This window comes from Corapipo altera, unplaced genomic scaffold (assembly GCF_003945725.1).
Source record: "Corapipo altera isolate COAL_440 unplaced genomic scaffold, ASM394572v1 1, whole genome shotgun sequence".
Classification (NCBI taxonomy): domain Eukaryota; kingdom Metazoa; phylum Chordata; class Aves; order Passeriformes; family Pipridae; genus Corapipo; species Corapipo altera.
In genome coordinates this window covers 20,900,715-20,917,419 of record NW_020884873.1, presented here as the reverse complement: position 1 = coordinate 20,917,419, position 16,705 = coordinate 20,900,715, and the positions used below count along the sequence as shown (strand labels likewise).

General features: G+C 40.1%; 1 protein-coding gene, 1 long non-coding RNA gene and 3 other non-coding genes across 5 annotated transcripts in view; 3 read left to right on the top strand and 2 right to left on the bottom strand.

Moving 5' to 3' along the window:
- Nucleotides 1-11,813: 11,813 nt before the first annotated feature.
- Nucleotides 11,814-12,903, bottom strand: LOC113957780. Its single transcript, XR_003531297.1, has 2 exons — nt 12,665-12,903; nt 11,814-12,112 (listed from the first exon to the last, which is right to left on the bottom strand). It is a non-coding gene; the product is annotated as an uncharacterized LOC113957780 (long non-coding RNA).
- Nucleotides 12,418-12,489, top strand: TRNAD-GUC. Its single transcript has one exon. It is a non-coding gene; the product is annotated as a tRNA-Asp (tRNA).
- TRNAD-GUC lies at nt 12,610-12,681 on the bottom strand. The gene has a single exon. It is a non-coding gene; the product is annotated as a tRNA-Asp (tRNA).
- Nucleotides 12,904-13,143: 240 nt separating the features above from the next.
- TRNAW-CCA lies at nt 13,144-13,215 on the top strand. Its single transcript has one exon. It is a non-coding gene; the product is annotated as a tRNA-Trp (tRNA).
- Nucleotides 13,216-14,497: 1,282 nt separating this feature from the next.
- TMPO (thymopoietin) overlaps nt 14,498-16,705 on the top strand; it is a 28,743-nt gene continuing 26,535 nt past the window's right edge. The window contains exon 1 of the mRNA XM_027656575.1: nt 14,498-14,620. Coding sequence (XP_027512376.1) covers nt 14,513-14,620 — 108 coding nt within the window. The 5' untranslated portion in view covers nt 14,498-14,512. The remainder of the gene's footprint in view (nt 14,621-16,705) is intronic.

Genomic DNA, 16,705 nt, shown 5'->3' with positions numbered 1-16,705 from the left:
CTGATTGAATGATTGAGTCCTGTTCTTCTGCAATCAAGTCTTTGGATACAAATTTCACATTTAATGGAAGTTTCAGATTGAATGCAAGCATATGTACACTGAGCCACTGCAAATACCATGAATGGCAGTAAAATGTATTTACTGCCGTCTCTTCATCTTAATTCTCCATAACCATGTCCACGTGCAAAGTCAACTGCTGCTCATGCCACATGCTGCTGTAAATCCAACACTGCTGGTGATCTCAGTCCCACCACACTGCTCTGCTTTGGTGTTAGCAAATACTGCTTTACAGTTCTCTTTCTAGCTGCTGCTTTCACAAAACTAAGTTCAATCCCAGGGGTGGATACACTCTGTGCAAGTTAGTAACATGAGGAGCCCTTAAAAATAAAGACTCTAAAAATTGAACTATAGAACTGTTAAATATTACTGTGAGGTTTGCTTATTTGGTAGATCTTACCTTAGTGCCTGAATTTCACTGTCAATACAGTGCTACGACCTCTCTCACGTTTGGCCCTCATGTAAGTAAATGCAGTTCCTTGCTGAGCTCCACAGGAACTGGGGTCCTGGAAAGAAAAAGATGCAACAGTATTGTGCTGCAGCTCTTATCTTCCTTGTCCCTGCATTGAAACTAGCCCTGACATGCAAATGCAGCACCTCAGCTCTTCCCCTGTAAAATGACCAATATAGCCGACACATGCCCCATCACGTGTTTGCATCCCTGAGCTCTCCGTTACATATCACCTTCTGTATCCCGAGCCACACTAACATAATTTAACACATTGGGCCTCCAGGAAAATAAGAACTGGTTGATGGGACTGCTTAAAGAAATGTTATAAATGGGCTTTTCTTGCAGCACACCAGCTGTGTGACTCATGCCTTCCCCAAACCCCTCCTCCTCTAGGAGGTACTCGTCCTCTGAGTTTATCATAAATGGCTGTGTATAGGAGAAAATTATGCTGTTTTCAAAACAACAAAAACATCCTTTCCCACAACAAGCTGTAGAAAAGCAAATAGTGGGTATATAAAATGTTAACTATTTTAAAGCACTTCAAAATATGACAAAAAATGTCTCCCCTTCAGACGAATCTAGGAACCATAGCCAGATGCATGATAGAAGAACTCTTCGTAATATAAATACTTCCAAGACCCTTTAGTGCCTTTCTTCTCATGTTACCTTCTGCTACAAACTTTTTCTTGCCATTTATCTGCATTTGCATGACTCGTGTAAGGAAATTAAGTCATATGACATCTTTAGTCCCTTGAAAGCAGTCTCATCTATGAAAATGTATTTTTGTAATTTGCAAAGATGGTAAGATGCTTACCATCTTTCTGAGAACAATGCAGTTCAGTGGCTCTTCAGTGGCTGCTATTAGGCATCTGCTGTACAAATGCCACAATCACTTGCATAAAAACAATCAGTCCAGTCAGCTAGAGTTCATATGTCCTTCGGATAAAGTCTCTGATGAATAGACCCTCTTCTCTTTCATTTCCAATCTATTATTAATAACATTTTCTGTGATCATCCAGGCACAAAGAATTAAGACAATAACTTTCTAAGTGAATAACAGAGCTTTAGCTTGCCCAATGGAATAACAGTCATTAAGTTTCTGCCAAAAGACCACTGCTTCAGACATAATGATGAGCAATTACCATACAGGCTTGGAAGGTGTTTATACATAGTATATTAAGCTTCCCTTTTCTTGGAAGTTGCCTTGTGGTAACACAAAATGTATCAATTAAATTACCTAATGAAAGGTATTTCAATATAAAACAATCTTCATTCCCAGTGTAACCATCTCTTTTGTAATAATATAACAAGAATATAAATTACGGCTTTTGTGTATGACAATTTTTCTGTAGACAACTCAATGGGAAAAAAAAGGGTCAAGGTAGATAATATTTTTGTGTTGTGAAATAATGAAAAACTTTAGAAACTAAATTCTTGGGACAAGGAGGGAGATATGAAACAAGCAGCAATAACAGTTTCCTTGTCAAACAAGCTTGTCTTTATCCCTTCTGACTTCAGACACTGCAGGCAGTCCAAAATAACACCCTGCTAGCCTCACACTGAAATGTTGCCTCTATCTCTCTACTGTGTTGTGGTTTAACCACAGCCAGCAACTGAGCACCATGCAGCTGTTCACTCAACCCCTCAGAGTGGGATGGGGGACAGAATTGGAAGAGTAAAAGTGAGAAAACTCATGGGTTGAGATAAAAACAATTTAACAGATAGAGCAAAAGCCGCACACAAAAGCAAAGCAAAACGAGGAATTCATTCACTGCTTTCCATGGGCAGGCAGATATTCAGCCCTCTCCAGGAGAGCAGGGCTTCATTACGCACAAGGATTAGTTGGGAAGACAAACACCATTACTTCAAACATGCCCCACTTCCCTATTCTTTACCCAGCTTTATATGTGAGCATGGCAGCATATGGTATGGAATATCCCTTCGGTCAGTGGGGTCAGCTGTACCAGCTGTCCCTTCCCAGCTCCGTGTGCACCTCCAGCCTCCTTGCTGGTGGGGCAGCGTAAGAAGCAGAAAAGGCTTTGATGCTGCACAAGCACTGCTCAGCAGTAACAAAAACATTCCTGCATGTTCAACACTGGTTTTAGCACAAATCCAAAACACTGACCCATACCAGCTACTATGAAGAATATTAACTCTACCCCATGCAAAACCAGTACAACTTACTGTATAAGGTGGAAGTGTTCACAGCGCTCTCATTAAGTATTGCAGCTGTGAGCTAGGAGATAAGCAACCACAATTTTGGCATCAACATTACGTGTATGCACAGAGAAGATGAATGTAGGCACAAGCACCTGCTGAGATCTCTGACCTTTCGACAGTGTGCATGTTACACCTCCTGTTGTTGGACTGCCCTGATACCATCACACACCCTCATCCTTTCTTTGTACCATATCCAGCCACTCAGGACTAGCCATGAAACTGTCATTTTTCGTGCATAACTTCATGCTGTTTTCCCTTTCAGAAAGCGACCTGGCAAAGGGAGAGAGCATACTGCACAACTGTTTCTTGGCTGTATCATTTGAACACAAGAAGGAAATATGGTTTATGGGCTGCAGAAACTGTAGTTGCAGCCTTCCAAATTTCATATCCTCTTTCCACGAGTTCTGTGTATATTTTCCTCTCTATAGCTTTCATAACTTTGTCTTTTCAACAGCCATGAATTCTTTTTATTTCACTCAACAAAATCTCAAATGAAATAATTGTTTTACCACAGAGGAAGTTTAAATATGGAACCAGCACAAGGCAACACCCAAATTCTGAATGCATCCTGAAACACAAAGGTATTAGAATCTGAGATACGTATCTATCCACAACATCCTTCTCCCAAATATCTCAGCTGAAGTTCTGCATCCGGTTTGCAGAACTGCAGTGCTCTTCTGTTCCTCCCTAAACTGTGGTAAACTCAGATCTAGATCTAAACTTTACACACAAGCATGTCTCTTGTTAAGGGAACAGAAATATTGTGGGCCCTGTAGTGCCCATTTTTGAAAGTACAGTTGTTCTTTCACTTCCAAATACAGGGAAAACAGATTGCTACACTGCAGTTACAGAAGGTAATATATGATAAGAATGAATGTTGTAATAGAATGGCCACAATTCATTTACCAAAAAGAACCACAAAAAACCCCTGTAGCATTCTGTATTTTAACCTTTCATCAAATGCAAACATAATGTTACTCAACAAGACAGTCAAACTTTAGGAACTCTCTCCTATGCATAAGAAGGACTTTTTTCTGAGTAAGAGTGATGACCAGAAGATTGACTGATTGATTAATCCAATCTATCTTCTGATACAACTTCTGCCCCAAATATACATCTTCTGGTCAGATTCCTAGACTGATCTAAATAGTCTCACAAAGTTGCATCCCTTAAATTTTGAAATGTTCTAGGGAGTTGTACCAGATGATGGACACTAAAAGTGATTCTGGGTTTAAGGATTGACACACCCCTAAGAGTTAAATACCTTTGTGCTTGCCTTCATGCTTGCCAATTATCCTAAAATTATCCTTAATATAACCCAGACTAATACAGAACAAAAGTTAAAAAGCTTGGATTCAGCATGGTATTGGAATTGAGCCCCTATACAAAGTGTTTCCTTTCTCTCCTTTATTTTAAAAAAATGCCTTCAGGAAAACATAAATTCTAAATGAATTAATCCATATTTATTTAATGGGGAGGGGGGTGTATTTATTAGTAGTAATTAACTACTATTAAAAATACTAATGTAATTATTTGTTAGAAGTAAATTTTAAAGCATTAGGAGTTTACATTTTAAGTCTTTATAGGAAGCAGAATTGCTTTACAAACAGTGGCTGAAAATTTGACCTATTTTAGCTCTTTTTGCCTCCAATTTCATAATTTTGTATATCTAAGCAATTTAAACACGCTTTCTGGCTTCTAAATATTATCTTCGTTCTTTATCCCTTTTCTTGCACTGTACAGGTCTCCTTAACATGCACCTAACCTAGGAATGTAGTAACAGTCAGGTTCTCTCATCAGCACATATTGCTCTTGACAGTGCTTAGCTGTAAATAATCAAGTTAGCTTTTAATCATATGTTATAAATGACTTTCCATTCTTAATGCACAGTTGCAATAATTTTTGCCCTTTAAACATGGCTGAAATTTCTAATATACTTTCTTGGCTCAGAAGCTAGCTTTATTTAAAAATTGGTAACTTGTTACTTGTTCAATTGATTTTAAAAGCAAAAAGGCATTATCCAAAACTAGTGGGGTTTGTAGATGTAAAGCAAACACACATTGTGGAAATTTCAGGTAAAGAACTTGCTGAATAATACAGGACTTCCCCATATGAAGAAACCAGATTTAACAATACTAAAGTTCAAATTAAATGTTTTAGAGTAACATGCTGGCACGTACAATATATTGCTCATCTGGTGGTGTGTGTCTTACAGGTTAAAGAGATGTTCCAAGAACTTTCAGGTGTGCAGAATTGTGAAAATAGGCCTGACGAATGCCAAGCTATTATGTTTAAATATAACCGTAAATGAATCATAGAATCATTCTGTGGTAGACAAATTATATATATAAAACCACTAGTCATAGATGTACAGCTCTTATTCATAGTACTGTTGGTTGTGAAGTTTTTGTGAAACCTGAAATAACCCATCTGAAATAATTCTGAAAAGCTGAAATTTCAGAGTCAATAGACTAATAAGTTCATGAAAAAATGTTATCTAATGAGTTTGTTTAAATTCTTTTCTTTAAAAAGAAGAGTAGGTAGGATGAGGATTTTGCCGACATCAGACTGAGCAAAAAATTTGATATCTTCAGATGAATTTTGTCAAAAGAGCAAAATATTATTGGTATATAGCACTGAAGTCCTTTCAAATAGCTTAGTCTTCATGCCCCTTAGAGAACAATGGTTCTAAAAATATCTTCAGTATTTCCCTTTTTACTTTACTTAAACTATGTCAAAAAAGACTGTGGCCCCGTCATCCATGTAAACAGAGGAGCCTACACAATTTCTTCCAATATGAGCAGGTTAATCTACAGAAAAACTTGACTTCTCTGTCTTCTTTTTTTCAAAGCTTCTAAAGAGCTATAATTAAAAGTATGTCAATGTGTCAACCTAAGAATGTTTATACAGCAGAGTTAAACTGACAAAAAAGTACTCCCCTTCTCGTGCTCTTGAACTCTCAGTTGCTCTTAAGGAAAAGAAGGGGCAGGAACATACATTCATTTGGGAAACTTACCACGTTCAGTAATAAGGACTTACACTGCAGAGACAGGGGACTGGGACAGAGTGATAATGCAATCTTAATAATTTCTTTCCTCTCAGTCAGTCTTGCTACACTGAGGAAGGGCAGCTGCACAGTTACCCAACTCTAGGTGAAAGGCTTAGTTTCATTTTTTGCAAAATCCCCAAAAATGTGAGTCCTTCCCACATGCATAAACGGGGGAAATAGTCTATTTCTGCATTTCCTGCTCCTCTTTATCTTTTCTTTACTCTTTTCTATATTCATTATTAACAAATGGACAAATAGACTGCACATCTGGTTCAGCTCTGGCAAGAACTCTCAGGATGCAAGTAGAAACAGCTGCCAAGTGTCTTAATTTCAAAACGGAAATACTCCTAGGAACACTTTCTGTAAGAGACTGATTGATATTTGCTGCCAAGTGAAACAGGCCAGTCCCATAGTCAGGACATTTTTGTAACTCCTTTCCTTTCCAAACCCATACTAGCAAAATGCTGTCCACGAATTCAGTTTAGAGACTGTGAGGGAGGGGAAATGAAAGATGTTTTCTCCAGACATTTTGACCCAGATTGCTAGAGTTTCATTTTATGACCTCGTTTTGTGTAAGCTGAATTGGAGTTATGATATATTATTCTTTGTTTCTTTGTTTCTCCTATTTTAATATAACAATTCTATAAAATAGTAACATCACGTTTCCTCTACCAAAGCAAATGCAAATCTAATTTTACTGAACTGTAAAGTAGAGCACTTCGGAATGCCACCAGAGGGTGCCAGTGCAATTGCAAACTTGAAATTCTAAGCTAAAGAAAAACAACAAAAACAAACACGTAGGGAAAGATCATTATCCTGCAAAATGGCAAACAGCAAAGAAATAAAGACTATGGTTCCTAAGCATGGCATTTGTGCCTCCTGAGGCAAAAATCCTCACATTCAAAATTACTCGTATTTGGGAACAATAATGTAAATGAAAAACAACCTTGCTTATATTTTTTCCCTAGGAATAGATGCATCATTCTGCATGGCATTGCACTAAATTAATTATTGTTTTACTATTATTTTTATTGTTTATTGTCACCTTGACAATGTCTTCCTTCATATTTGCCATCTCCCATCCCTATTAGCTGTGAGAAAGCTGTAAAATGTCTTGTGACCCCAACTAGCAATGCATTTGATACCTTTCCTCTTAATGCTATTTCTTTGATTTTGCTAGAACTAAGAGTAATTTGGTGATTGTTGAGCAATATATTCCAGACACATCGTAGTGTTAAGCTCTTACTTCAATTAGCACATAATTCCCAACAGTTCCTCATTTATAGTTTTGGCTATTCAACTGATTTTAAATATTCATCTCTTGTTTCAGATTTAAAGTGCAATGTGATTAATTTCTGCATCTTTAAGTGTCAGAGTTTCACAACTGAGCAAGATGGTTAACCATCCATCACATCCTGAGCAATCTCTGGTGAATGTGCACATTTGCTTTTCTCTATCAGGAATAACATTGGAAACGGCAATTAATTTCTGTAAGGGCTTTTTAATGTTTTATTTTATACTGTCTTCCTTCTTCCATCTGCTAAATTGAAAAATCTATCCACTCCCCTTCTACTACTTGTTCACCCACTGAAAATTGCGTCAATAGCCAAAGAAGCCAGTCCCAGGACTGGCATGAATTAACAGGACCAGCAGTTTCTTCCAGCCTTCAGATCACTCTTCTGCACTTCCATGACTTCCAAGTCATGGGGCATCCTATTTTTTCTAAAGGAAATAGTTAAACAAAAAAAAAGTGAGGTGAGGGGAGGAAGAATAGTGAAAAGGAAGACAAAAACACTGGCAAGTGGAGAAGTTAGAAAGAGAAGTAATAGTACAACACATGGCAAGGATAAAAATTAACTACTGAAATGAGATTTAAGCCTTATGGGTTTTTGCTAGTTATGAGGACCACTTTAGGTTTCTCCAGGTTTCCCTGTGCACATGGATTACTGCAATCATTGGAATATACCCCTAAGTAAGAAAAAATAATGTGGTTTCCATGCCATATGGTCCTTGCATCATAAGAAAAGGAGAAGGGAGGAAACTATTACCCCACAAAGCCATAGTTTTGCCTAGAAAGGGAGCTATTCTTCTGTTCCACATCCACAACACAATGAAGTAGCAAATGGTGACAACTGGAGGACCAGAAATGCACAGTGAAGCTAGCACTACAACAAATTATAGAGTGCTGGTAGCTGTGATCCAGTGTTTGGTAGTTAAAATAAATGAGTTGTCAACTTTGACTTTTGCTGAGACTATTCTTAGCACTTTTGGGGTTTTTAATATTCATCTTTTCATTTATTTTCAAAACATTCTTCAAGCTCTGAAGGTCTTCTCTAATTGAACTCTTAAAGCAAGATTGCTAACAGATATATATATTCTTCATATATATATATATTCTTCATATAAATAGACACATACATATATTCTTCATATAAGCTTCATTAACTCATATGTCATTTAAAAGATTCTAAACATTCATTTTTTTTGCTTTCTACTTAGTGTTAAATGCTTTTACAGGCAAAATGTACCTTGATGATGCACTAGAATGTTTCAGTATCTGCTCACAATGCTGCTTTGTCTCTCAGCTACAGTGTTTTCTAAACTGAGTTTTTTGAGTCATTAATACATTTTTCAGTGATGCATATCTTTCTATCATACTAAAACTTCTCAAAACCTTCACAAAAGCAGCAAAACACATGTAAATTTCCTTCTTCACTTCTACCACACATTCCGACTGTGTTTTCAAGGTGAGGTCAGTCTCCCTTGTCAGGGAGGTCAGTATCCCTACTAGATAAAAACAAAACTGATTTCTATTCATTCTTTGCTCAGCATACTGACTCTTTTTTTACCCACTGATTTTTCAGTACTGCAGCAGTGCACTTTGCCCAACTTAGAGAACAGCAAGCACTATTCAAGGTCTGGGGCATTATTGCATTCTGAAGTGGCAGCATGCTTCTTTTCCCCCATCCTCTGCAGGGTCTTTTGTATATTTCTGATTTTGTACCTTAGGCAAGCATGGAGGTTTTAGTTTCAATAGCACCTGCTCCCAATGCTCATCTTTGATTTCGATCTTCTGTTTCCCCATTGCAATTATTTAGCCTGCACTTGTCCACTTCTGTACTGAGCAAGCACTGGAATGTACAGAAGTGCGATGACTGGCTTTCTAAGTTAAATTCATTGCATATGCATATTGCATTTATAGTTTTGTAAAACCAATACCTTTAAATATCTCCCCATGCTGTTTAGAGTAGAACTAATTTCTTTATGTACATCATTATCTCATGACAAGTTTGTTTGGGTTTGTTTTTTCCTGTGTTACTTTCTGTGGGTTTTACTATCCCATGTTTTTGCTGCCTCTACACTCCATTTAGCTTTATTAGGTTCAAGATTCCTTTTTTTTTGAATAACATTTGTTTACTCCTAGAACTGATATGACGTGACAGTCAGTCCTGAATGTTATATTGTAGCTGTATATTAGAATATTCGAATTTTTTTCACATTTGACCCTAGAACTTTCCTTCTTAGGCACTAAATGATAGGTCTATTTTGAAGCTAATTATTGACAATCTCGAGACCAATGGTGAAATTGTTTGGGTCCACTGCAGTCTTTCCTCACAGCCAGAAAGTTATGATTATTCTTGTAGTCATATAGTAGTCATATTCTAGTATCCAGAACTGCATTACACAGGAATACTTACATTAGTACACAATCTAGTTGGATTTTGGAGTATCTTGATATGTGTCTAAAGGCTTTGCTGCATAAACACTATTTTGGGATTACTCTGAAACAATACATCTTGTACACAAAAAGAGGTGTATTCTCCACATGAACTTGATAAACCTTCTTTCTTTTAATTACTAAGTCCTATCATCCTATTTCTAAGCAGGGCATCTCTCAGGTTTTGTGATTCTAAATTTTAGATTATTAATTAAAACCAGCCAACCTCCACCTTTCCTGGCTTGAAGTTTCCCGGTTTTATGATACCTCTTCAGTACATTTCCTTGACAATCCCTTTTGAGGGCAAAAGTGATGAGAACGCAGATTGCCTCTGAGAAGAAGTTATTCTTATTGGAATTATCCACTGGATTTAAATCATGCTGTAAGAATAAAAGTGGCCAGATTCAACTGTTCAACTGTTCCTTTGGAGTAGTTTTTACCCAAAACAGAAAATGCAATTCTGCATGGGCACTTCTTGTCTATTTTATTTCACAGTTCTTGAGACATAAATTTTCAAGCCCTGAGATTCTTCCAACAAGTTTTTAAAAGGCTCCATTTATTGGACAATTCACATGATTCAAGATAGAGGGGAAGCTGCCCAGCTCTATGGCTGCATTTAATACTGCATAAACTATACCAGGTATGCTAATAGGGGAAAGCCCCTTAAGTTCCTCCTCCCACTAATCCACCAGGCACTGACATACAATGTCACAGTCCTCTTTACCTTAAATTTCTTCAGCTCTTCAGCTGTTAATTCACACAGGATGTCTGATCGCTCATTCCCTTAAGTGATGTAAATTGATTTTTCTAATAACTTCTAAAACTTCATTTTAGTTTGATCAAAATACATTACCACAGAAAGAGATCACTGAGTCATACAGACTGTATGACAAATCCATTACACTGGACAGAAATGGTACAAGGCCAAAAACTACACAGAAAGAAGTCCTGTAACTTAATATGTCATTTGATAACTCATACATTCTTACTGAAAAGCTCATTAAATCCTGTGCTGTGAACTTTACAGGGTGTGGGTACAGACAAAAATTAAAAGGAAAATAAAGGAAAATTAAAAAGAAAACACAAATAGTAGATATGCGTTGGAGCGTTGGATATGTGTGAATGGGCAGGAATAAGAGCATACAAAATAGCTATGAGGATTAATCAGAATCAAATATATTCAATTTGCAGCAGCTGTTTGGGACTGGGGCATCCTAAAGACCACACCTAGAGAAGAGCTTCACTTCTCATCTAAGGTTTGTGTTTTTACATTGATTTAGAAGAATAAATTCTGCAGCTACAGAAGGCTCCATCACAGGTCATATTGCCATGATGACATCAGCTGTGCTGAACCTCAACATGTCAGTAATAATATATGTTACTTGTCAAGGCAAATAGGCATCACCAGGTGACAGAGGTGGATGACATCAAATTGAAGGGAGCAACTGATAACCTCAAGGCCAATCTACTGAGCTATTGAAAATGGTGCTTCAAGAGCCTGTCACACCATTGGCTTTCCACAGGTCTCCAGCAGGTCCAGAACTCCCTGTCAGATCTGCTTTGGCCCTCATAGACAAAATTAGGAAGACAATAAAATGCCTTGCTGTAAGCCCGGCTCTGGTATTATGAAAGTGCTTAGCAGATGCCAAAAATTTGCAAGAGTTGTTATGGAGACAGCAGAAGTCCTGTTCCAAGAGAGGACAGCCCAAGAAGACATCGGTGCAGGAGCCTGAGGCAAAGAGCAGCAGCAAGGGAAGGTCTGGCTGCAGCAAGTGCCACAACTTACACAAGGGGTCACAGCTCAGCTCCCCAACCACAGGGATTAATGAAGAGAAGCAACTGAGAAGTGACTGGTAAAAAGATCTAAACTAAGTGTGAGTGGTCCAGCTTCAAGTGAACCATTCACATCTTTTAAATAAAATTTGAGCATGCACAGTAAGTGTAGACCTGCCTGGCAACACCGATTTTGATCCTGCTCTTGGAGGTTTAAAGCCTATCACCTGACTACAGCCCTCCAATACATCTCATTACACTACATCTAAAGTAATGAAATTATTATGAGACTGCAGTTATATTTTTCACTTCTCAGGGCAAAATTTGAATCTGTTGCATGCACTGAGAAACACATGTTCATATTCAAACACTTAAATTAGAAGGCCAATTCCCAGAAATGCTTTGTTTACATGACACTTATATGTGGAAGTCTACGTATAGGTAGCTGTTTGGTCTTTAGCTATGATTACCTGAAAAAGCTAAGCTGGGGTCCTTTTATCCAAAGAAATACTAGCAGTAGTGGAGCCCATCAAAAGAGAACACCATTTGTTCCAAGCAGTTGTTTATTATGTGGTGTTAATTCTTCATCTAAGAAGCCAGCAAATTAAATATAGTTTCCTGTCTAATGTCACTGCCATACAAACTTAAAACCATGTTTCTGCTGACCGGGTCAGCATCAAGACAGATGGTCAGTCTGTGTCCTGCCTTTTACTCTCAAATCTCAAAGTAGCTGGTTTCCATTTCCCTCGTTCCTTTTTTAGGTAGGTAAGAAGCAGGTGGTCGGGTCCCTTCACCTCAAGGACTGCTGACTCCAGGGCTTCTCAGGTTCCCGTAAAAAGAAACTCTGCGTGAACGAGATGCAAAACTAGAAACGCAAAGACACCCGAGCTCCTGGTGCTGCTCCGATCCCCCCGCCCCGCCTCCAGTCCGGCAGCTCCCTTGCGCTGCCGTTTCCAGGGTTCCGTGCCCGCAGGTTCGCGGGCGATGGGGCGGGAGGGCAGCCAAGGGCCGCGGTGGGAGCACCCTGCCTCTCCCCGCCCACGCCAGGTCCCGCAGGATCCGGGCAAACACGAGCCCGGACGCGGGCGGAGCAGGGCCGGCCCCTCCCCCGCAGGGAGCGGCGGCGCGGGGGCCGCGGCGGCCCGCGGCTCCTCGTTAGTATAGTGGTGAGTATCCCCGCCTGTCACGCGGGAGACCGGGGTTCGATTCCCCGACGGGGAGGGCTGCGCTTGCTCGCGCGGGCGTTTTTTGTTGCCGCGCGCCGCGCGAAAAATGCTCCGCGCGCTGGCACCGCCTCTGCGCCCCCCCCGCGGCGGGAGGGAAAAAAAATTGTCTTGAGGCCTCCCCGTCGGGGAATCGAACCCCGGTCTCCCGCGTGACAGGCGGGGATACTCACCACTATACTAACGAGGAATTGCCTTGAATGGGTTTTCTGTTGGAGTGCTTTTATATAAATCCACACAACCACTCTGCGGCGGTGAGAGGTAGGAACGGAGGGCTTTCGGCAGAGGAACGACGGGAACGACCTCCAGGGACCGGGAGTAGGGATCCGCGAGCCTGCGTACGGCGGCAACGACGCGGGAGGCGAGCTCGGCACCACCAGGGGGCGGGGGCGGGAGGCTTTTGCTGCTGGGGGCCGGTATCGGGGATGTGGGTGGGGACATGTAGCGCACTTGCTCGGGAAGGCGGGAAGCGAAATAGTGGCGGAGGAGAAGGGCCGCCGCGGGGGTGCGGTTGCCGCACCTGATGGGCCAGGTCCTCTTCCGCCCCGGCCCGAACTCGCCTCACCCACCCCGCTCCCCGAGCCCCGGGGGTCGCGCGGCCGACGGCCCGGAATGGGACACTACTAACTCTCAGACGGCCGCTGCCCAGCAGGACCTCGTGGCGCAACGGTAGCGCGTCTGACTCCAGATCAGAAGGCTGCGTGTTCGAATCACGTCGGGGTCACTTACTTTTCTACCGTTGCTCGCAGGGGAAACCGAGTAACATCATTTTTGTTCTTTTCTTTCCCCCTACAGCCTAGAGTCTACCCTTTTCGCTTGAGGCTGAGAGGGCAGCACGGTGTGGAGGGCTTAGTGGGGGTCATGCCATAGGATTGCTACTATAGCAATGTAATCATAAAGTTCCCGTTGGATAAAATTGGTATGTCTTTGTTTATGGTCTTTGTGTATATAGGACTGTCTAATACCACGCTTAAACACAAAAGGCAAGAACCTGTCTAGAGATTGACTTTTATAAAGACAACCCACTGTGTGGAAATGATAAGGAAAAAGTCAGAAAGTTGTATAGATATATAATAGATTTTTAAATTTTAACGGGGACAGAGCTCCCCAAAATTGCAGGAGTACCATTGTTTTCAGTACAAAAATTCACATAACAAGGAGAGGAAGTAAAAGCAGAGGCAGCAAGTGGTCTTATGTAGTCAAGAGCTCAGACAGATGCTTGTCTTAAGAACCCTGAAGAAGAATGAAACCCTGACAAGGAAGGGAGAGGGGAGCAGGGTGCCCGTGGGGGGCACCTCAGAGGGTTAGGCTGAAGAACAGAAGAGTTTTCTCAGAGCAGACATTTCCACACGCTGAGGTGCCAGAGGCAGAAAGGCACAAAGAGTACTTAACTTTGATCTACACATGAGATATTGAGTCCTAGAAGTAGTACTTTAGTGATTTGGAGAAACTGTAAAGTTTGACACTTGATGAAATTGAAATTGAATTAGAAGAGAAATAATAGTTTGTCAAGGGCCTGAATTTGAGGAACAGACAGAATGCCACAGATACAATTCTCACTTTGTAAGAACTGATGATTAATATTGTAAACTGTAGAAGAAAGAATACAGAAGTCCTAGAAACCAGACTCAGCGGTCATCAAATTATGTGGGTTTTTTTAAGCCAAGTAATTTGGGGTTCACATGCTAATATTTGTTCCATATATGCTTAAAACCTTTCAAATACAGAAGTTCTACATCTTCCTTAAGCAATCTGTTCAAGTGCTTTCCTATTCTTACTATTACAAAGGGACTACGTGTAGTTTAACCCTGATGTCTCTTTTGCTGTAACTTAAATCCAGCCTTTGTGTCATTGTGCTGGAGAACAGGTTATTCCCTTCCTTTTTATAAATACTTCTTACATATCTGAAATTCGTTATGCCTCTCTATAGCTGTTCTAGAGTAACAAACTGTGTTTACTGTGGCTCTGATTGTTTGTATCACTTTCCCTCTGGAGTCTTTCCAAACAAGTTGCATTTTTAAATGCTCAAAACTGATCACAGTATTTCAGCTGACTCAGATTTTACCAGATCTGAATGGACATGGAGGACTGCCTCACAATGCTCTGCTGATGGGACTTCCATTTATGCGGTTAGTCCTTTTTTTCTTTTCTTTTTTTTTTCTTTTATGTGTAATCTGTGAGATGGATGCATTTTGTATGGGATGCATAATCTGTTACATATTTCTGTGATCCCACAAAGTATCTTGTCTCTCTGCCTCACCATCCGGAGAGCTGGATGCAAGAAGTGGTGGCAATCTGCTTGCATTCCTGTACCTCTGCCAAAGCAGGTGCTCTGCTCTAAACATTCCAGTTTGTTGCCAGGCAATACCTCTGGCTTGCAGTAAGGGGTTCATCTAGTGACAATACAGAAGATCTGCTTATAGGAGTCGAAGGTTTCCAGGTGTGATTTCACACTAATATACCTAACATGAGTGCAGGTTGTCACAAAACAGTCCATCTCGCTCTGCCCTGTCCATTCCTGCCTGCACATTCCCCTCCTTCCCCTTGGATCACATCGTGCAATGGCACAGCAGCAGCCGCTGGCTCAGCGTGCAGATCCAGCGGCACAACTACTAGATCCAACACAAGAAAAGCACCAGGAGTGCGTGGGACAGGATAGAGAGCAGGATCATCCCCTTCAGCAACAACCATAAATACTAATGGCTTAGTTAAGGTTTTTGTCAGCTGTTTGGAGAGAGAGCCCATTGTCCCTAAAGCAAAATAATCTAGTTATGTCTCAAAACTAAATGAAAGAATTAAATGTGCCTTAGCTATATGCAAACTCTCCCTCTCAATTTCCTACCAGTGAAGTGGGGATAGTAGTTCTCTTTAATCTCGCAGCTGTTTTATCAAGTTGATTCCATTAATTCTGGGGCACTTAAATATGCTGGTGGGTATTTGTCTCTTACCAGCATTTCAACAGCACATGTGCTTCTGTGCTTTTTGTCTCCTTCTAACTTCTAAATACTTTGTTTTTAGCCCAACTGATCTCTTTACGCAGACGTTTTTTCTTATGAAATTGTTCCTAGCTAAATATAGACAATAACTTAAAATCATATAAGCTTCAAAAAATTGTGGTGCTGAGGTAATAGCTCACACATGGTAAACATAGCTTTGGCATTATCTCTGTCTGTGTATGATAGAAATAGATATACAAATAGTTATAGTTTGGAAATGATTCAGTATAGGAAACAACCCTGAAAATTGTCCTTTTCATTTCATTTGTCAATGTACTTAAGTAGGAGCTGATAGTTCTGTTTCCAGCCTTTGTTGGTACAGGCCTTTGACTATCGCAGTGTCAGCAGTAAGAAGTTTTAAAGCAGTCGTACACATTTCTTTCCCTGCCTGGGAGCAGCTGTACAGTGCTGGACACCCCTGTATTCACCTGTCTGTGCACCATGTCAGGCAACACCACAGAGCAGCATTCCCCAGTGGCTGCCAACTCTAGAATTGCTCCAGAAGCAATGTGCTCCATTATAGTAAGGCACGCTTTTTTCCTTATCACTTTGCCATTTCTACTTCAGATGTTTCTAATAAAAAAGCTAGAGTTATTAGGAAGCCACCTCATTTTCTAAATTAATCAAGAATGTGGAAATTATTGATTCTAAAAAGTATAGTTACACTGTACTATAATGATTAGGAAACTGCTTATTTTATTTATAGTAATGCTTTCCAGTTTCTATTGCCTTACTCAGATGGAATATCATTTTCATTGTGAAACCCGCTGTGCACCAAGACTGAATTAATACTTCATATATAGCTTTTTTACATTTCCTTATCAGCTCAGTCTGAGGCAACAGCATCTCTGTAACACTTACTGAAATGCCTTGGCTATGAATGAATTTATAGTCTTCACAATGTTACGTGTTATGAGGCAAATGTTACACACAAATGCCAATTATACATCTATACTTCATTATGAATTGTTTTCCAAGTCCTCCACTGAACTTAGGTTACTTTTTTGAACACACAGATATAGAAAATATATTTTTTCAATGTATCACAACATAAAATATCTATCTCATTTTTATGAGTGGCCTTAGAGATCAGGAATTGCACACTTGGGGAAACTCAGAGCTAGAAATCTGAGACGGTTTAAGAGACATTCAATGTTTTCATGTCAAAGACGAATGTATGACTGAAAAATCTCTTTCTTACGCTCAGGAAGACTAACA